Below are 25,245 nucleotides of genomic sequence, written 5' to 3' on the forward strand. Positions count from 1 at the left end.
CAGATCACAGCAAAAACAACAACAAAAAACACGGCTCCAATCTGAGGTGACTGCTCGTAGAAAGCCTCGAGCCACACGGTGGGAGGAGGGTATGGGCGGAACCCAGTGCAGGGGGCGTGGCGCTCCCGGGCCTGCCTTCCGGGGCGGGGCCCCGGCGTCGGGGGCGTGGTCTAGCCGTAACTTGTGGGGAGCACCGAGCTGCGCGTGGTTCCCGAGTTGGGGGCTGAGGTCTCAGAGCCGGGGGGGGCAGTGGTCCGAGCCTAGGGTGGGGGCGCGAGTGGCGACCCATAGAACTCCAGGTCTTGTGTTAACCTTCTCACTCCGCTCCCGGGTCTGGAAACAGGAAACCCTGGCCGCCGGAGTCCCAAGAGTTAGTAACAAAATTCATGGCTGCTTCCCATAGAACGTGACTTTGTCAACACTCAGCACTAGAATATACTCTTCACTAGAACACTGCTAACTACCGGTAGCCACGTGGCTCCCCGGGTTCCATCCTGGGAATTCGTGCTTGTACCTAGTAACCCGTAAACCCCGTGAGCGCCTTGGAAAACCTGAGGATTAGAGAGGATGCATGTCTGCGGGCTTCCCGCCTGGACGTTGGCGACTGTCAAGGCTGCTTGCGCCCCATCATACCACCACCCAGATAATAACATCATCCCGTCCCCTCGACGGACCCGCCTTCGGAGAAGGAAGCAGAGGCCCCCATAGGTTGAAGAGTTTCCTGGTCCAGTGGCTTGCCCCCGTTTTGCGAGCTCGAGTCTGCAAGGGCGCAGGTGGAACGAAAGGAGGCTGGGGTGGAGGTGGGATGGGGGACTCTAGTCCTGGCCCTGGAAGGGTCTGCCCTCCTCCCCACCCCCAGGCCCCTGCACGACTTCAGCACTAGCCAAAGGGATCAAGGGTAACCTCAGAAAACCCAAACCGAGCTCCAGAATTTCGGCTCTTGGCTCCCGCCGGGGGCGGAACCAGATTCGAGCGACAAGCTAGCGGGCTTGTACTGGGCGGGCCTAGCTCTAGCAGCCAATAGAAGGCCTGGGGTGCGGAGCCGGTGGCTGGGAGGCGAGGCGCTGGAGCTTCGGGGCTCCCCCACTCCCCATCCCCAGGCTGCTCTTCCCGGCCTCACCCCCGCCCGGCCCTCAGTCCTACCCACCTCAGTCCAGGCTGGAAGAGCTGGCGCTCGCGGCTGCGGCTGCAACTGCAGTGGCTGCACGGTAGCTGGCCCCGGCTCGCGCCTCAGACTGAGCTACCGGCCTCTGCTCGCACCTGCCGCGGTCACAGGCAGGGCCTGGGGGTTCCCTCCTCATCCCGTCCTCCTGCCGGCTGCTGCCATCCTTACACTCTCTGCCAGCTCGGCACCTCGCAAAGGATTAAGTAAGTGCTGAGGTCGCTGCTTCTGTGCGAAAATGGAGGCATCCAGAGTCGTGGAGGCGGGCGTGGGGATTGGGACAGGGAGGACTGCAGGACCTGGCGGAGAAGGGCCAGCGGGTTCTCAGAGATCGAAGCGCCTTGGCTCTACACCCTGCGTTCCTTCCCTTCTCCTTGGGGACCCAAGGCGGGGCCAGAGGGGTGGTCATTTGAGCTCCTGGGCGAGGCAGAGTCAAGCAGGGCCTTGGAGGAAGAGTTAAGGGTCTGTCCCAAGGTCATGCTTGGGGTTAATGGCAGGGCCAAGGAAAGAACTCTGACCTCTGACCTAGCCTAGCAGGAGGGAGAGAGAAGAGTGAGCCTCTGCCTGCCTCCTGATCTGCCAGCACAGCTCCTTGCTAAGGGGCCACCGTGAGAGTGGGCGCATCTCCCTCACACTCATGCCCCTGCAAGGGGCATGCTTCCCACTTAGGACCTCTCTACCCACAGCTGGGTTAGGTCCCCTTTCCACCCTGTCTTACCCCAGGGCCCTCTGGGCTGGGTAAATTGCCTCCCTGCGCTCCCTGGAGGAGGAACGCAGGGAGAAGTCATCTCAAAGTGGACACACAGCACCCCTCCCTCAGAAGGGATGCGCCTTTTGTCTTTCTCCCATCCCCAAGAATCCCCCAGAACCCCCAGGGGAAAAGGGGCCAGGTCTTGAGTGATCGGAGGACCACCATTAGCCTCTCTCTACCTCCCATCTTCCACACACTGAGTTGGGTTCAGAGATTCCTGTGGCTGCCCCTTTTCTGACTGGCTTGACCTGGGGCAGATCTAACAGTTATTGGGTGATCAGCTAGCCTGAGCCAAGGCTTTTCTAGGAACCTGCTCATTCCCACCTTTCAATGACTGTGATACAGGTCTGTGATTCTATGGGATGCTCTTACTATCTCCATAACCCCACGTTGGACAAGGAACATGGAGAGGTGGAGGGATTTGCTTTGGGCCAACCCACACCTGAGCTGGAACTCAAAGACAAGCTACCTTGACTCCTAGACAGATGTTTCTCACCAGAAAAGGAAAAAATCCGCAACATTTTTTTTTCCCCAAGCAGGATGAGAGATTGGAGTGGGGGTGGTGCACAGGGGGCCAGGAGGTGGGGGTGGACAGTGAGGATTGAGGGAGTTCACAGGGGAGGAGTTTTTATTTATTTATTTATTTTTAAAATTTTTATTTATTTTTATTAGAAAGTCAGATATACAGAGAGGAGGAGAGACAGAGAGGAAGATCCTCCATCTGATGATCCACTCCCCAAGTGGCCGCAATGGCTGGAACTGTGCCAATACGAAGCCAGGAGCCTCCTTCAGGTCCCCCATGTGGTTGCAGGATCCCAAAGCCTTGAGCCATCTTTGACTGATTTCCCAGGCCACAAACAGGGAGCTAGATGGGAAGCGGGGACACTAGGACTAGAACCAGCACTCATATGGGATCCTGGCACATGCAAGGCAAGGACCCCCAGCTTCTAGGCTACCACACCAGGTCCCTATTTATTTTTAAAAAAGATTTATTTATTTGGGCCCAGTGCAATAGCCTAGTGCCTAAATGGATGCCAGAGGGCATCCATTGGTTCACTGCTCAAATGTCCATAACAGCCGGAGTTGGCCAGGAGCTTCTTCTGGGTCTCCCATGCAAGTGCAGAGTCCCAAGGCCTTGAGCTATCCTCTACTGCTTTCCCAGGCCACAAACAGGCAGCTGGATGGGAAGTAGAGCAGCTGGGACACAAACCAGCACCCATAGGGGAATCCTGACACTTGCAAGGCAAGCATTTAGGCAAGCATGAGCCGTAGTGCTGGGCCTGCAGAGGGACTTTTTCTTTAAAAATTCCCTAATACCTTTTGTATATGCCAACTATGACCCCTGGGATCATCTTACTTATCCACAGGGGTGACTGGGCTTCACTGTCTTGTGCCTGAATGCACACAGGAACTGCCACTGTATCAAGCCTGTGTCTTCATAGCTGCTGAAGGCACCCACAGTCCTGCCCACCAGCATTTATCTCCCCCAGAACCCTCAGAGCTAGAGGAACTTCCCCCCCTCACCACACTCCTGTCTTTAGCCTTATGTGTTTTTTATTCTTTCCTCATCTGCACACAGGGAGGCAAGGAGCTCACATCATCCAAGGAGGTGGCTCTGCAGATAGCCCAGCCGACGGCTGGAGCACTCCGATGCCCCATGTCCAAAGCGAGTGGACCAGTTGACTGAATGACGGGCCATCTCTCAGTCGGGCAGGGCCCCTCCATGCCAGCATGAACTCCAGGATCCTGTCGGCTAGAGGCTGGCTTGGCAGCCGCCCACCCACCTCTGAACCTGGCCTGGCACCTGCCACAGATGGGTCAGCCTCTGAGACCACCACCCTCAGCCCAGAAGCTACCAGCTTTAATGCCACAAGAGTCCCTGATATGGCCAGTGGCACAGCCGGTGTGGGCACCATGCTGTTGTCTTTCGGGGTCATCACGGTGATTGGCTTGGCTGTGGCTGTGGTGAGAGCAGGGAGCTGGCTGGGGCTGGCCGGGAGGCTCTGGCTGGGTGGTGAAGACCAGGGTTTGGCATTCCAGAGCTGTCAGTCTAGAATGACCATGCAGGCCTCCCCTTCCCTGAGATGTATCTGTGGAGAGGCAGAAGGGCGGGGGGCAGTCCATCCAACTGGAACAACCAGAAGGGGTCTGTCTGGGTCTGAGCTGGACCATGCAGCCTCCTAGGAATCAGTGAGGAGGCTGTTCCCAAAGAGGGTGCTGGTGCATCTAAGGTTTTCAGTCGGGGCTGTAGCAGAGGCAGAGGGCAAGAGGAGCTGGGGTGGGTTCTGGGCTGTGGTGTCTGGGTGGCAGTCTCAGGACACAGTGGGCTCCTGGCAGCATTTGTTCACCTATGCACAGGGTGGTAAGTTTTGGGGCATCTGCTTTTGACTTGGCCTTTGGGAGCCCACAGGTGCTGGGAAGGTTCTTATGAGGAATGAGAATAAGCAACAGTGGGGACCACAGCTGCAGGGAGGAGAGGGAGCTGCTGGCCAGTGTCAGCCCTAAGGGTGTGGTCTCGCTCCCCTCCAAGAGGACACAAGCACTCAGAATGTCCCTGAGCGACCCCTGGAGCTTGAGCAGGCTGAGATGGGGAAGGGCAGGGCACAGGTGGTCTCCCAGCAGGACTGGCAGGCTTGGGAGCATGTTACTCTGACAAGTAGGGCTGTGGGGAGTGCCTCCACGGCCCAGCGGGAGCCACTGGTGAACCAGGATCACCATATGGGCCCTGCAGGCTCCAGATGGCTGCCAGGCAAGCAGGGCCTGGATGCAGCACATGGAGGCTGAGGCCTGGTCTGAGAGGTCTCCTGGGGGTGGGGGAGGCAGAGCGCCAAAGCTTGTCCTGGCACCACTAGGTGGTGGTTAAGCAAACCCTACTCAGGGCCCTAAGAGAGCCTGGATCCTGCCCCTGCTACTCTCAGTAGAAGATGTTGTCTCTGAAACTTGGGATGGCTCCTTGCTGTTTGTTCTACATTCAGGGATCCTGGGGAGAGGGGCTTGCCCCAAGTGGAGAGGCAGGAAGGTTGGTGGACAAATGCAGGGAAGAAGGGAAAAATTGCCAGACACAGGGACCACATCTGGAGACGTTCACCAACTGTGGCTTCCTGTCCCCTAACGCTGAGCCAGGAGTAGTAACGCAATGCTAGGCTGTGTGCTTTGCACAGAAGGAAAAAGTGCTTGGTGTGGGCAGGGTCAATGGAGGAGGACTTCCTAAAGGAGATGGAGTACAGCTGGACTGTGCAAGGTTGAGAGGGGAAGGTTTGGGAAGGCAGGTGTGGGGCAAGTGTCGGCAGTGAGAACAGAGGGGCAAGGACTCAGGGAGCTGATGGAGGCTCTGGCCTTTTTCCTATAGCACCTGCTGAACCCCAGGTCACAGGAGAGGGGGGGTTCTATGGCAACAGGTGACAAAGCACAGGGTGCTGGGGCAGGCCCAGAAGACCCCAGAGATGGTGTTTGCACAGGAGAGCAAAGGGTGCCCCCATAGTGGCAGGGGTGGAGTTGCCTGGACAGGAGGGGACAGTGAAGGATACCTTTGGGGTCATACAGCAAGAGTCCAGGGCCATCTGGGAGCCACATTGTCTGGAAGCTGTGAGGGGAGTCCAGGGAGTATGGGGACCACAGGAGTGCTGGGACAGGCCAGGGCAGTGGCTGTTCCTGAAGCTGCTAGTTTCAGGAAGAGCAGAATGGTGGGATCCGGTTCCCTGCCTGGTGTGGCCACCCACGTCTCCACTCCCTCCCGCCCCCTGCCCCAGTTCCCCACTCTCTGCTCAGTACTTTCTCCCTGGAGACTCCTGCTCAGGTCAGGAGCTGCAGTGTGTTCTCTCAGATAGCCTGGTCCTGCCCTTGGGAACCTAGACATGGATTCTGAGGGGTCAGCCTAGGCTGATGTTCAGGGCCTTGGGCCTGTGCCCATGCCTCTGTCGACTGCAGACCATCAACTTCCTAGGAGCCCAGGACCCTGCCCAGCACCTTGCCTAGGCCCTGCAAAATCTGCCTGCCAGCTGTCTCCTGCTGTTTCGACCTATCTGTAGCTTTAGGCTGAGGGAAAGTTGAGAGAGTGCTGTGTGTGTTCCCCTGCCCCTTCAGCCCAGAGGAGGCAGATTCTGGGTCCTGTCAGTGTGGACACAGTGGAGCCCACTTGAGGTGTGGTTTTTCAGGCCAAGCTTTTTGAGGCAGACCCTTCCCACCTCTGGGTCCCTGGGCCCCATCTGGGCACTATCCACATCTACATACATCCAAGGGGGGCATGGATGTTGACTGGGGGCCCTGAGGATGGGAGAACCCGTAAGTTGCCAATTCTTCAGGCTCCACATGTCCCCCAGCCAGAGGGACTACCGGGTTGGCTGGGGCCTCCTAGCTCTGCCTTCTAATGCTGCCCCTTCTCTTACAGGTTCTATACATCAGGAAGAAGAAGAGGTAATTCCCTGGTTGCTGCCTCAAACTTAGCCCACAAGCAGTGCTGGGCAAGGCTCTGGGAGGTGTGGGTGGCCAGGGAGTCAGGGCCTCTCCTGTCCCCTCCAGGTTGGGGTTGACTCTCTCACAACCAGGGTGGGTAGGTGCACATTCCAGGCAATACCTGGCAGAGTGATGAGGGAAAGAAGTATGGGGGAAACCCCACCTAGCTGCCCAGCACCCCTTGCCCTGCTGCCCTGCACTCCCTGCTTGCCCCTACCTAGCCACCAAAGGCTAGATTTTCCACAAGGCCTTGACCTAGGCAGTCTGTGTGGACCCCCATGTTCCACATGTACATGGCCAGAGGGCCCCCAGTCCCAGTAGTGGGTAACTTCTTCCCAGGCCACCCTTCTAAGGGATGGAGTACCTACAACAAGTTAAAAAAAATTCCCCTTTAACTCCAGGTTAAACCCCACCAGGGCCTACTGGCAGTAGCTCAGCTGCCAGCAGGGAGGGCCCAGGGACCAGTGGGAGGGCAGGGTCAGCCCTGTTCCTCAGCCTCCTCTGTCTGCACTTCCAGGCTGGAGAAGCTACGCCACCAGCTCATGCCCATGTACAACTTCGACCCCACAGAGGAGCAAGACGAACTGGAGCAGGAGTTGCTGGAACACGGGCGGGATGGGGCCTCCATGCAAGCTGCCGCCTCCACGCAGGCTGCACAGGGCAAGGTGGGTACCAGCCAGGCTCCCCCACTTGGCCTGCAGTACTTCATGCCTCCTCCACCCGAGCCTCCCTCTGTTCTGCAGCTTGCCAGCACCTGCCAGGTGGTCAGCTGTCAGCTCTCAGGCGTATGGGCTTAGGCCAGTTGGTTCTGAAGCAGGGAGAATTGCTCCCTGATCATGCCATGCACAGACTTACTGTGTAAGGCCAGGCCAGAGGCAGCCCCACAGTCCGCCCCGACTTCTGGCAGATCTTGGAAGCCCCTTGGCACTCTCTGAACCCCCATTTCCTCATTCACAAATGAACATCCTTTGTTCCTCCCCCCATGTCTTGACTGGAAAAGCAGGAGAGGACCAGCGAGAGGTGCATCATGTTGGCCCACGGGCTCCCCTACTCTCAGCGGCTGTGGTCTTGAGTGGGTCATGGACAGGATCAGATTTGGGCTGGAGTAGTCCTGGTCACTGAAAGGTAGAGACCCTAGCCAAAGCTCTCCTGTGCAGTCATTCCCAAGAGCCCCAAATCCCCAAAGGATCATCAAGGTCTGGCCTTCTCCCATCCAGCCTGCTTCTTCCTGAACTCGACTGGGAGTCCAGAGACCATTTAGTTTTCTGCCAGGGGTCAGGAAGTCACACTGGCAATCTTGATCACTCAAGGCCACTGCCCCCAAGGGCTGTTGACCATTATTGCCATGCACCTGTCTTGTGCTGGAGCTAGGGAGTGCAGAGGTGAGGCCCTTCACCCCGCCCCATGCCGCACTGCTGGAAGAAAGTGATGCATACTTCAATTGATTGAGCTTGCCTGCAAGTGCTGCCAAGGTGATGGGGCAAGCTGGGGACAGCTGCTGGGGGAGGAGTCTTTGGAGCTGGATCATATTTCCAGGCTGAGTTTTCATGGAGAGCAAGCCAGGAAGCAGGCATCGCTGGCACCCAGCACAAGCAAGCACCGGGAAGCCAGGGGGGACGTGCCAGGCAGGATGTGCGTGGCTTTGGTCAATGCCACTGATGTGCCTGCCTCTCTCTCCACAGACCACCCTCCCCTCCCAGGGCCCTCTGCAGAGGCCCAGTCGGCTGGTATTTACCGATGTAGCCAATGCCATCCAAGCATGAGCCACCTGGGGATGGGCCTGGAACGCTGACAGAAGCCACCATGATGCCCTCAGGGCCACCTGCCCACAGATCATCAAGACCTGCCCTGCCTCAGGGGAATAGGGGAGGGCCAGGCCCCAGCTGCTCTGCAGACAACCCCCTGCTGTCTCTCCAGGGCTCTGGCCAGGCTGGGCATCTGGCCACTGACCTCTCCTAACCCCAGGACCCTGGCACGGAGGGCAACCCTCAAGCCAGAGAGGTTGTGAGGCACTGCTGCTTGGCTTCCTCAGCCCGGGCCCAGGCTGTTCACATTCTGTTCTGCTTCCCTGGTGTGGAGGAAATGGCGGGGGAGACATGGCTGAGAGGAGAGGGGGAGGAAATGGGGGGCTCCCCAGTGTCAGGGAAATCCCTGGGTGTTAGGGTCTGGAGTCTCCTCTGGGTGGGGAGAGGCAGCTGAGGATGGAGCAGAAGGCAGCGTGTCAGGAGGGCTGCCTGCTCCATCCGTGTGACCACGGGCCCTCCCAGCCAGCCATCCCTGGCAGCCAATGGCTCTCTAGACCAGGAGGGAGCTGAGGGGAGAATATTGGGGACTGTGCCCCCGAATCCTGCAGGAGGCCTCAAGCATGTGCATGTCCCTACACAGGGCAGGATGGAGACTGTGCTGACCGCACTCTGGAGCATCAGGGTGGGCTCCAGTGTTCCCAGACCCGAGGGAAGAGGGAAGCTGTGTTTTTTTGCATGTGGCTCCCTGTCCTGACTCCATCAAGGATTCAGGGTTGGAGAGAGGAGAGACTGGGTTTGAGGATGGTGGCTGCAGATTGATGGGGACGGTTCTGACTGACTGAAGGCTAGACGGGGTGCTCCCTGGAAACAGACCTAAGCAACACAGTCTGTTTTTAAATTCTCCACCTCTACTCCATCTTTGGAAAGGGCCTTTCTGTGTTGATGGAGTGAGCAAGGGAGTTCTGTGCACTTGGCTTCCCTCTAAGCCTGGAGGGGCAGGGCCAATGCCAATGCAAAGGGCAGGGTACTGGGCAGAGCCAGACTCCAAGGGCTACACTGGCCATGCATGCGCATGTGAGCATGTGCAGTGGCCCCACCACCATCGCCAGCCTCGGCTGGCTGGAGGGGCCCCAGGGAGGGCATGTGCGGCTCTTGCGTTGGGCACATACCTCATGTTGGGTAGTAAGGACCTAGGAGGCCCAATGAGGAAGATTCTGGATTGATTCCGTCTTCTAGATGCTATAAATATGTTAGCACTTGCACTAACTGGAGGGCTATGGGTAATTTAGGATGCACAAAGCTGTAATTTAACTCACAGCATCTCTATGTGAGAACATTAAAGATGTAATTAAGATGTTTACACGGAGAGAGTGGAGCTGGTGACACTCAATGTGCGAAACCCCAGGTGGGGGGCGGGAGGGCTCCCAAGGGGTCCCAGCTAGGAGGTGGCAGCCCGTAGCTTTCCCTGATGGATTTGGAGAAGTACCTCCAGCCCTGAAGGCAAACTAGCCCATGGGCCTCAGGCCTCCACTGTGGAATGGGTCAACAAGCCTGCCACTCCCAACCAGTCAAGTGGACTGGGCCCCGTGGGACCGAGGAGGGAGGGCTGGAGCGGCCAGGGACAGGGGGCAGTGCAAAGGTGGGAGCCACTGGCCTCCTTCAGTAGGGCTGGGGGAAGAGGGACCCTAGAGCCACCACTTGACCTTCCTAGGACTGTCTCAGTGCCAACTCTGAATGTCCCCAAAACCAGGCTTTCCCCAGAAGGCTGAGCCTTCAGGCAAGGGCAGTGGGATGAAAGACGGGGTGAGGCCCCGGCTCCAACTGTGGGTCTTCCCCTAGGGTAGGTATAAGGAGGTGGAGGTGGGGGCTAAAGAGCCGGCACTCCATAGGCCACCCACAGGAGCCACGACTGGGCTTGGCAGAGATGACCTTGGTCTTGGGAGAAGCCTCCTTTCCTCAGCTGACTGGGGGAGTCCTACTAGACCTGTAGTAAGAAGCAGTGGGTGGGCCTGGAGTAAGAAATAGTGGGTGAACTCCGTGCTCCACCTCCCCACCCTACCACCACTGGAGAGTCGCTTGGTCTGGGTCTAGGGGATCCTGCAGAAACAGGCCCTGTAGGGCGAGGCTGGCCTCAAGAACCAGGACTGGACAGAGGCTCCAGGGGAATCCCGTCCCCTTCTCTCCAGAGCCTGCCCCAGGCCTATTCCTGACAGGTGGGCCCGCCTGGGTGATGGATGGGCTACTTCCTCATCTGTGCCCTCACTGTCGCCTCCTCTCAGCTGGCTCCACAGCCAGCCCCAGTCACTGTGTCCTCCAGATGGCCTCAAGTTAGGAGGACAGCTGAGCACCCTCCTTACTGCCTCAGCCCATCACCCAGGGTGGGATAGCAGTGCCCGCCTGTCTGCAGTTACTGCAATTGGCTTTGAACCAGGGTGCTTTAAGAACGGGTCCTCCAGCTAAAGTCCTAGCGGCTAAAGTCCTCGCCTTGAACATGCTGGGCTCCCATATGGGCTCCAGTTCTAATCCCGGCAGCCCCACTTCCCATCCAGCTCCCTGCTTGTGGCCTGGGAAAGCAGTCGAGGGAGACCCAGAAGAAGCTCCTGGCTCCTGGCTTCAGATTGGCACAACACCGGCAGTTGTGGTCATTTGGGGAGTGAATCATCAAATGGAAGAGCTCCCTCTCTCTCCTCCTCTCTGTATATCTGACTTTGCAATAAAAATAAGTAAATCTTAAAAAGAAAAGAGGGTATAGGGAGGGGTTGGGGGAATCCCAGAACCTATGAGACAGTGTCACATAATGCAATGTAATCAATAAAAAAAAAAAATTTTTTTAAAAAGGGAAAAAAAAGATGCTCAGATTCCAGCAGCTTGCGAATTAAAAAAAAAAAAAGGAGAAGAACAGGTCCTCGGTAGACACCCATGCAATCCATGGGTGACCCATGCTGACCTCCTGTGGGGTCAGCAGCAGCAGACACTAGCAGAGGGTACATCGGGGACTGGGATAATAAGAACAGCAATCAGAGTAATCACAGTAGGTGTGATGGATGATTGAGCTCTTGCCGTGTGCAAACACATGGACCAGCTGGTGCGGGGAGAGCAGGGCTGTGGAGCGCCATCCACAGGCGTTCTCAGCTGGCCAACGTCAAAGGGGCCTTGGGCTGCATTGAGAATAAGAGCCTGGTCCCGGTAACCATCACATTCCATCCAGAAGTCACTCGGACTAGGGCTTTAGGTCCTCCTACACGTCTCTGGAAAGGAACCCCAGATAAGCCCCGGCTGGAGCCCGCTGGGCCCCCTGGGCTCCCCATTCGGCCTTTTAGCCTCGCGCGCAAGCCCATGTTGCCATCTTCTGGCAGTTCCTGGAACTGCCCACAGCCAGGTGCCCTGCCTGGTGGCCGGGGGTTCTCTGCCCTCAGCCTCTCCTTACCCCCACCCCATTTGCTGTGTGAAGAGCAGCTCCACCCAAACCCTGACCACAGGTTGGTGTGGGGACTCACACGGCGTGCTTGGGACTATGTGAGATGAACGAGGGGCCTGAGGTGTTCAAGTCATTGTTACGGTCACTCCCAGGTGCTGGCCCTGCTCTCTCACAACTTGCACCCCACCCATGTGCTGGGTTCCTAGGGTACCAATAGGCAGACAAGAAGCTCCTAACCACAATGCATGTTCAAAGCCCAGTGGCCCCAGTGGCTAAAAAGCAAGTGTACAGGGCCCGGCGGCGTGGCCTAGCGGCTAAAATCCTCGTCTTGAAAGCCCCGGGATCCCATATGGGCGCCAGTTCTAATCCCGGAAGCTCCGCTTCCCATCCAGCTCCCTGCTTGTGGCCTGGGAAAGCGGTTGAGAACGGCCCAGTGCATTGGGACACTGCACCCACGTGGGAGACCCGGAAGAGGTTCCTGGTTCCCGGCTTCGGATCGGCGCGCATCGGCCCGTTGCGGCTCACCTGGGGAGTGAATCATCGGACGGAGGATCTTCCTCTCTGTCTCTCCTCCTCTGTGTATATCTGGCTGTAATAAAATGAATAAATCTTTAAAAAAAAAAAAGAAGCAAGTGTGCAGATGAGCCCCATCCTGGTCAGAACTCTCACGGCCCTGTTCTGGGCTCAGGCAGACAGCACTAGCTGAGGAGAGTTAAGGCAATCAGCTGAAGCTTGGATGGGTGGTGTGGCTTGGTGCAATCACATGCTGGGGAGGGAGGGAAGAGAGGGTCTGTGCCATAAATCCCTCGAATGGACCTGTGGGATCCAAAGTCGCCACATGCAGACCTCAGGCACTCACAGGCAGAACCAGAGCCTGCTCACTCCCGCAGCAATCTGCAGAGATGGGGGCCCTTGTGTCCTTGTGTCCCCCTGTTCCATACAGGGATGCCAGGGCCCAGAGCAGTCAGCATGTAAGGGAGGGGCCTGATTTGAGTCCATCTCCCAAGACTCCCCAAGAAGGAAAGAATTTCCCCCAAAGATGGAGCCCTCTGCTATGGCTCGATCTCTTCCAGACCAGCTGGGCTCATTGACAGGGCCAGCCTTAGTAAAGTCCTGCTCTGTAGGACAGCAGCGCTCCCAAGGGGACCGGAGACTTCAGAAGGGGACTCGTGGCTGATGACTGGGGTACAAGGCATGGCTCTGGAGTTGATATGGAGGCATTTCAGGTTGATATGGAGGCAAGGTGTGAGGGACAACAGACTATACAGGATGCTGGTCGTGGGGAATTCACCAGGCGAGCACTTGTGTTGTATGTGGGGGGTGGGGGGAAACACTACGCCTTCCTCCTCTGGTGCTGGCGAGGTGCAACTCCTGGGGAGGCCACAATTATCCACACTCCCTCCAAAAGACCCAGGATGCCTGTTCCCAGCCTCTAGCCTGAACACTCATGGGCTCAAGTTCTTCGGCCTAGTGAGGTGCTTTGTGCTCCCTTTGGAGCCATTCCCACTATGGCCACCAGGTGGCAGTGCAGGCCTGGACCATTGCGGTGCTCTGGGTGAAGTAGAGCTTGGAGGTTTCCCTCCCCACCCCGAGTCTGACAGTCCTGAGCAGCTCAGGCGCTGAAGTTGCTTGCTGCCTTCTACCAGGAGCAAGTCCGTGTGCATCTGGGCTGAGTCAGGGAGACTGGTCACTAAGGTGGCCAACTCTTTTCAAATCCACAAATTAGGCTATTCGAACTCCTTGGAGACCCTTCTAAATGCGTGTTGTCATTTGTGCTTTAGTGATGAGTAAGTAAGCACAGGGCCCCAGAGTCCCTACCCACCTCAGGCTCAGGGAATCTAAATTGTAGGTGTAGACACCTCTCCCAGTGGGGGACAGAGAGTGGACCCTAAAGACCTGATATTCAACATGCAGCAGCCCTGGTAGGTGCGCAAATGGGGCAAGGGAGGTGCCTTGCTGTGGCCACTGAGGTCCACACAGGGACTGGGCCCCAGGCAGCCTCATGCTGTCCCCATCAGCCCTCGCAGGCTTCCCTGGCTGGAGTTGGGAAGGACCAAGGATGTGGGACATGTTCCACAGTGGTCACAGAATCGTCTGGATCCCCCACCCTGAGCCCCTCTCACAGCACAGCTTCGCCCACCTAGGACCCCTGCTGCAAATGCCAGTCCCATCCTCATTTAAGAGCCTTGCTCCTCTTAGTACCAACACAGGGCATCAAAAGGATGGCAAACTGCTCGCTGCTATTTCCTCCTTGTCACGCCAGCACAGCATGAGATAGGGTTCAAGGAGGGGGCAGTGTGTAATGATAAGAGACAGGGAGCCCAGTATAATGGCTCAGTGGCTACATCCTCACCTTGAAACTGCCAGGATCCCATATGAGCACTGGTTCACGTCCCAGCTGCTCCACTTCCCACCCAGCTCCCTGCTTGTGGCCTGGGAAAGCAGTAGAAGATGGCCCAAAGCCTTGGAACCCTGCACCCGCATGGGAGACCCGATGGAGGCATCTGACTTTGGATCAGCTCAGCTTCGGCCGTTACAGCCATTTGTGGAGTTAACCAGCCAATGGAAGATCTTTCTGTTATCCCCTCTCTATAAATTTGCCTTTCCAATAAAAATAAATAAATCTTTAAAAAGAGATAGGTAAGACATTTTTGCAAGCAGACAGAGGAATCCTTTCCCAATAGAGTGTATTAACCCAATGTCTGCCATCGTAGGTTTTAATAAGGAAAGAAAAATACAAGAGAGAAATTTTGAGCTAGAGGGTTCCTCCTACAGAGAAAGAAAAAATCCACTCAGTGTCTTTCCCAGCGGCTTTTACTCATTTGGGAAACCTTGTTTTCTATCAGCTTAATTCACCTGTCTGTCCTTTATAACCTGACTAATCACCATCCCAGCCGGGAGGGCCTCAGGTAACTCCTCACAGGCCCAGGGAGAGGAGGAACCTGGAGCTCGTGGCCAATTAGCTCAGGAGTGTGTGCTGCCTGGGGCTCTGGCCTGGCCAACCTCCTGAGTCAAGGTGGTATTACTCTCCTATAGCTTCATTCTCAGACACCTGGCATGGGGATCTGAGCAATGGCACCCGCCTGAGGGCTTCCGCTTCTGCACGGCTACTACTTTGCTTGCGGAGTGCTGTAGAGTTTGTGCCTGCACCTCCTGTCCCCTCACCTCCACCCCCGACCCCTGCCACTACCACCCCGCCTCCCTTCCATCACACACACACACACACGCTCACACACACACACACACACACACACACACCGACTTCTTTGCACTGCACGCCCCATGAGACAGTCTCAATAAGGCTGAGTGACTTGTCCCACAGGATTTGAACTTGGCTCTGTTGGTCTCTGTGGATAGGCTCTTCACACCTGTGTCCCTTCATGGACTGCAGGCCCTGGGCTGTGGGTCTAATGTGCATCTCTGAGGGGCCCCTCCGTCTCGGCCCCATCTCCCCACCGTGAAGTGAGACGGAGTGCTTGTTGCCTGCAGTGGCCAAGCCTGCTGCAAGGGGAGAGCAGGAGCTGGGCTTCCTCCTGTCTGTATGTCCCCTACAACGACACAGACATCAGGACGTTTGTGGCTTCTGCAGTGATGCCTGGTGGTAAAGTTCAGTGAACTGCTTCTCCCCAAGGACGAGGGGGAGTGGCCTGTGTTCATTTATCTCCGAGGCCGGAACTAACAAAAGGCTCACACCTGCTAAATAAGTCACACAGTTAATGTCAGGAGAGTGACCTCCGAAGGGCCTTGAGCCACAGAGGCTCAGCCTTCAGCCCTGCAGCCCTGGGCTCACAGGACTTCCTGATCAGACCTGATTCCAGGCCACCCCTTCTTGCTCAACCCCTGCTCCCAAGTGACCCAAATTCTTTTTTTTTAAATCCTTTTTATTTTTTATTGGAAAGTCAGATTTACAGAGAGAAGGCGAGACAGAGAGAAGGATCTTCTGTCTGCTAGTTCACTCCCCAAGTGGCCACAACGGCAGGAAACCAGGAGCTTCCTTTGGGCCTCCCACACAGGTGCAGGGTCCCGAGGTTTTGGACCTGTCCTCTACTGCTTTCCCAGGCCCAAAGCAGGGAGCTAGAAAGGAAGTGGAGCATCCAGGACACAAACCAGTGCCTATATGGGATCCAGACGCATGCAAGGCAAGAACTTAGGCCCTAGACTATCATGCCCAGTGACCCAAATTCTAAAGCTACCATGCACATGGCCCTACCAAGTCACTCACTGCTCCAAACCCAGCCTGCCCTCTGCCTGTTGGACACACAGCCCAAGTGCTGGGATCTAGTCTGGGCACTGGGACAAGGCCTGAGCCTTCTATCCTGTCTCCGACAAGGTCAGGGGAGATTTTTCTGCTGGGCAGCCAGGATGGGGTCGAGGGTGGGGGAGTGGGAAGGGTGGTGGGTGGGAGGATGGGAGGGGTTGTTTCTTAGGTTTCTGGCATCTCCTGAAAGCCAGCAGGTGGCAGCGGTGCTCTGGTTGCTTTCACGTCACTCCTGATATGGAAGCCATAGAAGGTTTGGCAGGTGTTAGGAGACAGGAGGAGGTGTGAGACACAGGCTGCAGGAAGGGGTTGATCTCTTGGCCAGCTCATCTTCTGCTAGCTCGGGGCTGCCCATTACCCTCTCAATCTCCAAATCAGAGACCAGAGCTTCACCCCTGTCCTAAGGTTGGTCACTCCCCTGCCATCATGACCCTAAGTTCCACCTGGCTGCCTCTTCTTGGGCCTCCCAGTCGTGTCCCACCTGACCGCCCCTGCATTGCCTGGAGGACTTCCCTGGAATTCCAAAAGTCCCTTGACTGGCCGGCTAGGCCCTTAACCTGCTGCCTCCCTGACATCCAAGCCATCTGCTCAAAAACAGCCAGCCTCCTGCCTTTGCCCTCTTGCCCTAGGCCTGTGCCGAGATAACTTCCCACTCTGCCCCTACTGGGCAGCAGATTCCCTCCCTAGCCTGCTCCCAGCTCTCTGGCAATTACCCAGGTGATTGATTTGGCAATTAATTTGGTGATTAATCATCCTCTGGCTGCTCAGAATATAAATCTGCTAGGTGCAAAGGGGGCTGATCCCAAGTCCCATCACTAGCAGAGCTGGGCACACGGGCATTTCTTGTCAAGATGGCCAGGAGGGCATTTAGCTGAGAGTGAGCCATGTGTGCCTCTGTGGAGGGCCTGAGGGTGTCCCAGCATGCCCTGTTGTGTTGCCTGTCAGCCCTTATCCAGCCCAAGGAACTCTCTGCACCTGTACAACTGCTCAGACCCCAAACATCCTGGAAACACCTCCCCCAGGCACTAGGCCTGGAGCTGAGCACTTGGTCCAAAGCCTTGGCACAGACCAGGTTGTCCTGACTGGCTGGCCAGATGAAGGGACAGCTGCCAGATAGGTGCCCCCTCAGCCAGACCTTGGTTAGCAGTACGACTGAGTGGCGGAGGAGAAACTGAGTCCTGGTCCCTGGCAGTGGTCCCAACCCAAGTGACTCTGACCCGACTATGAGCTCCCAAGGGCTTGGCCACCAGATGTGTGTCCCCCGCAGGTACAGCCACCAGATGCGCTGCCAGGAAGGGGTCTCCTGGAGCTAGCCTGGTGGCATTGATTGAAATGGCCCCCTGCCAATTAGGATTTTTAAAGAAATGTTTAATGATCCCTAATTGGCACCCTCGTTAGGTGCCAATTAAACACTTAAGCATTTCTTACAAGTTTAACACATTAATAAGGCAGCTCATTACACGGTAACGAGGTTTATTTCTCATATTTGTGGTATTGTTTCACTGCCACTGACAGCCTGGGTGGCGTGTTCAAATATGACTTCTTGCTGGTTCTATGTGGGCCCTTCCTACCTCTGCCAGTCCCACCACTGGCCCTCCCAACCCTGGGGTTTTCCCTGGTACCTTGGGTTGAGCCCCCCAGGTGTGAGACAGCCAGAGCTCTACAGCAGGGATAACCCCAGAGGCTCTCAGATTCTGAAGCTCCTTCCCCTCCCCACCCACACATACTGGCTACCTCTGTCCACGAAGCCAAATTCTACCTCACAGGTGCATCAAGGGCTGACACTTTGAGGGCAGGAGCGCAGCAGCCAAGAGGGGACAAGGAGGTCCAAGGAGGCTTGGGACGGGAGAAGGGGTGCAGACAGAGGGAGCTACATTGAGATTAGGGGTCTGTGAGAAGTTAGGGATGCTAGAGAACAGTGGCTGGCAGCTGGCAGCAACAGACCCTCAAAAGCCAACTGGGGTGGGGAGCACTCAATAAAAATTAGGATGCCATTGGGACACCTGTATTTCATATCAGGGTGCCTGCACTTCCTGTCCTACTTGGGCATAGCTTCTTGCTCATGTGAATTCCTGGGGGCTGCTCACAAGGGAGAGCTGGGTGGAGTTTCCAGCTGCTGGCTTCCTCTTGCTCCAGCCCTGGCTGTTGAAGGTCTGGTTTAGAAAAATCAGGTGCAGGATGGACTGGGAGAGGCCAGGGGAATGCGTAGGATCTCCCCTTCTCATTGTTAACACCGGGGAGACTGCTTGGGGGGGCGCCTGGAGCTGGGGATTGGGGGGGACGGGGCAGGCAGAGCCAAGTAGACCCTGTCAGAATGGCTAGATCAGGGCAGGAGCCATGGGGGCTGGGAGCTCTAGAGGGTGCTAGCAGTCATCAGCAACACTTACCTGCTTTCTTTTTTCTCTTTTTAAAGATTTATTTATTTTTTATTGAAAAAGGCAAATTTTTACAGAAAGGAGATACAGAGAGAAAGATCTTCTGTCTGCTGATTCACTCCCCATGTGACCGCAACAGTTGGAGCTAAGCAGATCCAAAGTCAGCTACCAGGAACTTCTAGGACTCCCACACAGGTGCAGGATCCTAAGGCTTTGGACCCGTCCTCTACTGCTTTCCCAGGCCATAAGCAGGGAGCTGGATGGGAAGTGGAGCAGCCAGGACATGAACTAGTGCCCACATGGAATCCTGGCAGTTGCAAGGTAAGGATTTAGCCACTGAGCTAAATAAATAAATCTTGAGAGAGAGAGAGAGAGAGAATCGCCTAGTGGCTAAAGACCTCGCCTTGCATGCACCGGGATCCCATATGGATGCCAGTTTGTATCCAGGTGGCCCCGCTTCCCATCCAGCTCCCTGCTTGTGGCCTGGGAAAGCAGTCAAGGATAGCCCAAAGCTCCGGGACCCTGCTCTTATGTGGGAGACCGGAAAAGGCTGCAGGCTCTTGGCTTCAGATCAGCTTAGCTCTAGCCATTGTGGGTGCTTGAGGAGTGAATCAACGGATGGAAGATCTTCCTCTCTGTCTCCTCCTCTCCGTATATCTGCCTTTCCAATAAAAATAAATAAATATTTTTAAAATGAGAGAAAGGAAGGAAAGAAATCCCTTCTATCCACAGGAGATCTGTTTTGTTTGTTTTTTTTTTTTTAAGATTTATTCATTTTTTTATTACAGCCAGATATACACAGAGGAGGAGAGACAGAGAGGAAGATCTTCCGTCCGATGATTCACTCCCCAAGTGAGCCGCAACGGGCCGATGCGCGCCGATCCGAAGCCGGGAACCTGGAACTTCTTCCGGGTCTCCCACATGGGTGCAGGGTCCCAATGCATTGGGCCGTCCTCTCCTGCTTTCCCAGGCCACAAGCAGGGAGCTGGTTGGGAAGTGGAGCTGCCGGGATTAGAACCGGCGCCCATATGGGATCCCGGGGCTTTCAAGGTGAGGACTTTAGCCGCTAGGCCACGCCGCTGGGCCCGAGATCTGGTTCTTGTAGGACTCCTATGGCACTGCCGACACCCCTCCCACCTGCCGTAATATCTGCAGGTATGCAGGGCCAAGGGGCTCCCACAGGCTCGGGCTCCCCTTAATCAATTACTCCTAGAAATAGCTCACAATGAGCATCCTTGGGCAAAATTTCTCACGTGGGAGAATTCATCAGTAGGATACATTGCTGGAAGTGGACAGGCTCGGTCATGGGGTTTTTGGTTTTGATAGACGTTAACACACATGGATTTGGGTGAATGTTGTCAAACTGCATTCTCACAGGTTGCACCGCTGCCCATCTCACAAACAGCTCTAAGTGTCTACTTGCCACGTGCTCACCAGAAGGTGCATCAACCACCCTCAACCTTGCCTGTTTGGTTTACTTTGCGCTCAGAGGATTGAGTTGAGTCTGGCTTCAGTGATGGAATTTCCTTCTGTCTGACCTGTGTGTATGCCCATCCACTTGCCCTAATTTTTTTTCAATGAGATTGTTGATCTTTCCCTTCTTAAAAGCCTTCTAGAGCCCTTTCAGTGTCGTGAAATTTGCAATTTCCTCTTCAGCTTGCTGTTTGTTTTTAAACTTTGATGTATTTTCCATGTGGAAATGTTTGATTTTTATGTAGTCAGACATATCCAATTTTCCCCCCTCTGTGGCTTTTCTAGTTTTTGCTGTGCTTTGAAAAGGCTATACCAAAACAAACCTATGTCAAAATTCTCTTGTCTTTTTCTGGGATTTTATTCTTTTTATTTTTTCATCTCTCCAATCCTTGAACTCACTGGAGTTGGCTTTTGTTTTATGATGTGAGGTAGGGATCTGACTTATTACGCCAGATTACCATCCTGTGTTTTCAACAAGGTCTTCCATCGATACTGGTTCACTTCCCGAATGGCTGCAATGGTCATTTGAGTTGTTCTGAAGCTGGGAGCCAGGTCTCCCATGTGGACGTAGGGTCTTAAGGAATTGGGCCATCTTCCATTGCTTTCCCAGGCCATAAGTGGAGAGCTTGAACAGAAGTGGAATACCTGGGACTTGAAACAGTGCCAATATAGGATGCCAGTGCTGCAGGTGGAGGATTAGTTACTGCATCTCTATGCTGGCCCCTGGAGGTTATTCTTGTTGCTAGAATGTTGAGAGTTATGACTGGGAGTATAGCAGAGCTTGTCATTTGGTGGGCAAAGAGGGGCAAACCCTGTCAGGGGGACCAGCCCCAGGGATAGGTGAGTGAGGTGAGATATGCCTCCTGGAGGTTGAAGAAGGCGAAGGGAAGTTCCCTTTGAAAACTAGATGCAGTCTTTTTTTTTTTTTTGTAAGATCTATTTATTATTTGAAAGGTGAATTTACAGAGAGAAGCACAGACATAGAGATCTTCTATCTGCTGGTTCACTCCCCAAACGACTACAACAGTCAGGGCTGGGCTAGTCCAAAGCCAGGAGCATCTTCTGGGTCTCCCACATGGGTGCAGCAGCCTAAGCAATTGGACCATCCTCTACTACTTTTCCAGGCCAATAACAGGAGGTGGGTTGGAAGTGCAGTAGCCAGAACATGAATCAGCACCCATATGAGATGCCAGCACTTCAAGGTGCAGGATTAGTCTTATGAACCACTGTGCTGCGCTGGTATCCAGTTTTGACTTCGCCTGCCACACCATAATTCCCTTGATAGATTTGTGACCTTGCCATAACCTTGACGCATTGCAGGCAGAATCTTGGGCAGTGGAGTGATGATGGCAGGAATAAAAATCTGTGTTTTCCTGAGGACTCTCTCCTGGGTCCAGCTGAGGAACCTGAACAAGCTTCCCTTGTCCCCCACCCCCAGAGCTGTTCCAGAGTAGGGTGGTTGTATTGTGACATAAGCCAATGATGCTGCAGTGAGCCTCATGGGACCTGCTGCAGGTTTTGCAAAGGCAAGACCAGCTGCATCCGTGAGTCAGGCATGGGCAGGATCACAGGGCCTGGCTTGCTGTGCTACAGCCTAGCTCCAGCTTCTCTCTGCCTCCCTGTCCCTAGTTTTCTCCCCACCACCAAGGCCCATTAGGTGTGGCCTTGGATGACATTTTGGCTCTTAGTTCCCCTTTAGGCTACCCTGGTGGCAGATCTGCTTTGATGGTGTTCTGGAAGGTGGCAGTGTGTGGGCGGGGGGTGGGGGTTGACAGCACCAAGGCAGCTCTCATCTAAGCCAGAAGAAGGTCTATGTCCATGCTTGCATGCTAGCCTGAAGGGAGAGGTGCAAATTCCACCCCTTCTTTGTGTTTCCTCCTATCCCCCAACCCCCCTACCACCCCGGCTCCAAGAGGCAGCCTTACACCTCCCTAAGGAATTGGAGGCCCATTAGGTGCTTTGCTTCTTCTAGCCACCAGGTGGCAGCAGCAAAAAGCCATATTTTTGGTCTGAAGTGGTGCATTTGACCTCCAAAGAGATCCTGAGGTTATCTGGTGGCACTAGACCTGAAAGGACTTGAGAACCAAAGGAATCTTTTCGTCTCAGGAGCCTGTTTCCGTGGCTTCTCACAGGGAATTGGCTGGACTGGAGGAATCACATGGAGGGTAACAGGGTTGGGTTTTAGAGGCTGGACCACGGCTACCAGACCTGTTGATTCCTAGTGCCACCAGTGAGGACCTTTTCTGGGGTCAAAGCAGGCTGAGAAGGAAGATGGGGGAAAAGGAGAGGGTGGGATGTGCGGGGACAGGAGCCAGAACTGGTGGCCAATGTTCTTCTACAGCCTCTGGCTCCGCACACAGGGACTGGCTGGCTGGGGAGTGATGCTGAAAGTTCTGGAGTCTCCCTTTCACAGGCTGATGGGGAGTTGGGGAGTTGTCTTTGGAGCACACCTCTCTTCCTGCCATAGGCAGTACCCTGAAAAGTTTACGGATTCTCCCAACATCTTGTCCCTGAATCATGAGGCCATACCAGCCTCTGTGTCACTCATGACATCAGACATCTCTCATTTGTCTCCATCGTGGAGGGGATGGCGATGTCCTGACTCGATGCCAACGTCCATGTGTACATTCTCTGGGCTCCAGTCAGAGGATCTGGCCCAGGCAGAGCTGGGGCAATCTGCTTTCTGCTTGTGTATTGTCCTCAGGTCCTGGCTGTCTACATCCCCTCTGACAGGTTGGGTCTGAAGCCCTAAGCCCTGTTGGCTATGGGAGCCCATTGCCCTGGCAATGGTCCTCTTAGATGCAGTCCATGAACAGGGCCTGTCTTGTGCTAACCCAAATGGCCCTGGAGACCTGGGCACTTGAGGACACGAGGGAAAGCAGCTGAGATCTTGGCACCTCAGGAGGCCTGGGGATGGGGGTGAGAAGGTGCCTCTTCTTTGAGGTCCCATCCAACTCCCTTGGGAAGGACAGATGAATAACAGTAAACCAATCAGCAAGGTACTTGCAGAGACTGAAAGAAATCAGGACTGTCTGGAAGCAAAACCAGAACTGGGACAGCTTCTACTGGGTGGCCAGGTAAGGGAGGCACCCACAGTACTGGGCCGAGACCTCAGTGTTGAGAACTGTTGGTCTTGCAGGGAGGGACCTGGGACAGATGTCTTCCAGAGGACAAAACAAGAATGCAGGGTCCTCCTGGGCTCCTAGCATAGAGGCTAGAGGGCAGCAGAGTGAGTGAGGAGATGCAGGGAGAGAGTGCTGGGCCTCACTGGGTGGTGAGAGGGGTTTATCGTAGGCCAGTAAGGAGAGCAGAGGCTGGCATGGAAATGAACAAATAAACAAAGGAACACAGCCCTTCTAAAAAAGGCCACTTCTGGGCCGGGCGCGATAGTGTAGTGGTTAAGGTCCTCGCCTTGCACGCCCGGGATCCCATATGGTTGCTGGTTCTGATCCCGACAGCCCTGCTTCCCATCCAGCTCCCTGCTTGTGGCCTGGGAAAGCAGTCGAGGACAACCCAACGCCTTGAGATTCTGCACCCATGTGGGAGACCTGGAAGAGCTCCTGGCTCCTGGCTTCAGATTGGTTCAGCTCTGGCCATTGTGGTCACTTGGGGAGTGAACCATCGGATGGAAGATCTTCTCTGTCTCTCCTCCTCTCTGTATATCTGCCTTTCCAATAAAAATAAATAAATCTTATTTTAAAAAAAGGCCACTTCTGGTCAAGTTGGCAAAGGCACCTAGAAAAACCACTGTCTTCCTGCCCTGATAGGTGAGAGCCTAGCAGATGCTCAGCTACCACATGTGGGGCCAGTCAATCCTCTTTCCCTACTTTCAGCCCCCTATGGTGAATGCCAGGGCAGGTTGCTGCTCAGGCAGGTCCATGGCAGGAGGCCTCCCAGACTTTCTGGCCTAGCTGGAGTCATCCATCAGGCCCAAGGCCATCTGGCCTGGCCCTGGCTCTGACCCCCCACTGGAACAGGGGCCGTTTGTCTCCCTCAGCTGTTCTTAGCAGACCAGCTCTCAGCTGTCCTCCGCAGAGCTGGAGCTGGGCTGCCCTTCCCTGACTTGGCCCATCAGCTGAGTGCCCCAAAAGAAGGGCAAACGAGGCAGATTCCTGCCATGTGATGCAGGGGCCAGACATCTGAGAGTACTCATCACTTGCCTACTGTGTGTTGGGTACTGAGCACAGCATGGTGAGCAGTGGGGCAAAGCCAGAGTCCTATTGCTCCCACACAGAGCTGGGTACCCTTGGCCTGGGAGGACTTGGCTGTCCAGGTCCAGCTTTGTGACCAGGGCCAGCATCTGCAGCCAATGAGCTGGGACCTTGGAAGGTACCAGTCTTGTGCTTCTGGGGTGAGGTTGAGATGAAAATGTGGCCCTGAGAGTGATGCATGCCACCTAGGGTTCCGAAGGCCTGGGTGTGGCCACACAGGACTTGTGTATGTGAGCAGTGGTGTGCTCTGGCCAAGAGCAGCCCTTACCTACGTGGGCTGTCATGCAGGCCTGTCACGGTGTACGTGAGCAAGGCCTAGGGTGGCTGGGTCACAGCCATGACTTGTCTTGGCTCAGATGAGAGTCTGGAGTTCAGGGTCTGCTGTGGTGCCCTGCCCCCAAGGCGTGACCTGCTGAGACTGTTCTGGGAAGCCACTGGGTATGAGGAGCACCGGGAAAGGGGACCTCCCTCTGCTCCCCTGAAGCTTCCTTTCTTCCTGGGAGCCATGGACAGCCCAGGATGGGCCCCTGGGAGGCTCTAATCCTTGCACTCCCCTCAGCCTTATCTGCCTCACCAGCCCTACTCCCCTGCCTGCAGCGCCCCATCCCCATCACCTTTCTCTGTCTCCACTCCCTTCTCTTGCTTCTCTTCACCCCTCCCCTCCCCACTGCCCTCCCCAGGGGACAGAGAGGTGTTGGGGGGTTGTGTGAATAGAAGCTACTGTGCTCATTCATCCAAAGTCAGGTCTACTTGACCTCTTCCTTCCAAATTCCAATCCGTTGCCACTGATGACCTCAAAAAGAAACCCCCCCCCTCCGGGGTAGGTGGTTTCCTTGCTAGGTATAGAGGGCCTGGGGTGAGGAACGGGGAGGAAGGAGTGATATTTGGCGTGCAAGGGCTTGTTCCCCACCCCAATACACAGGCTGGAGGTCGGCACCCTGTAGACTGGAACCCAGCCTTCCCCAGAGAGAGCTCTAGGGAAGCTATTCCCAAAAGGAGACTTACCAGGACACCCACCATAGGACAAAAAAGGCAATGCCTTCCCCTGCCCCTTGCAAGGGTCAAGGCCAACACTCCTACAGTACAAGATGAGTTAGTATGAGAAAAGCATAGTATGTTGATTTTTTTTTTTTTTAATGACATGGCCCAAAGACCCAGGGAAAACTGCACTTGCAGGTTAAGTCTGTGAAAAGAGTGTTGTGGAGAACCGTGATTGGACAGAAAGGGAGTATGAACTCAGGTGAATAAACTGGTGATTCTGTTGGCAGCCGGCATGCCATGTCATGGGAGTACCTGCTTAGAGTGTGACTTCTAGGTGCCTTATCTGGTAGTAGTGCTTTCCCCAAAAGCACTTTCTTGAGCATCTTTCTTGATCTCAGGGCTTTAATTTTCCCCTGCAT

At 55.2% G+C, this 25,245-nt stretch overlaps 1 protein-coding gene across 1 annotated transcript; it reads left to right on the top strand.

Annotated features, from left to right (window-relative positions):
- Window positions 1-920: 920 nt before the first annotated feature.
- Window positions 921-9,702, top strand: C21H3orf18 (chromosome 21 C3orf18 homolog). The gene is made up of 5 exons (XM_058678564.1): window positions 921-1,368; window positions 3,493-3,878; window positions 6,301-6,326; window positions 6,883-7,030; window positions 8,048-9,702. Exons 2-5 carry the CDS (start codon window positions 3,645-3,647, stop codon window positions 8,126-8,128), a joined length of 489 nt encoding a protein of 162 aa, XP_058534547.1. The 5' UTR covers window positions 921-1,368; window positions 3,493-3,644; the 3' UTR covers window positions 8,129-9,702.
- The last annotated feature ends 15,543 nt before the right edge of the window (window positions 9,703-25,245 follow it).

This window comes from Ochotona princeps, chromosome 21 (genome assembly GCF_030435755.1).
Source record: "Ochotona princeps isolate mOchPri1 chromosome 21, mOchPri1.hap1, whole genome shotgun sequence".
In the NCBI taxonomy this organism is placed as follows: Eukaryota; Metazoa; Chordata; class Mammalia; order Lagomorpha; family Ochotonidae; genus Ochotona; species Ochotona princeps.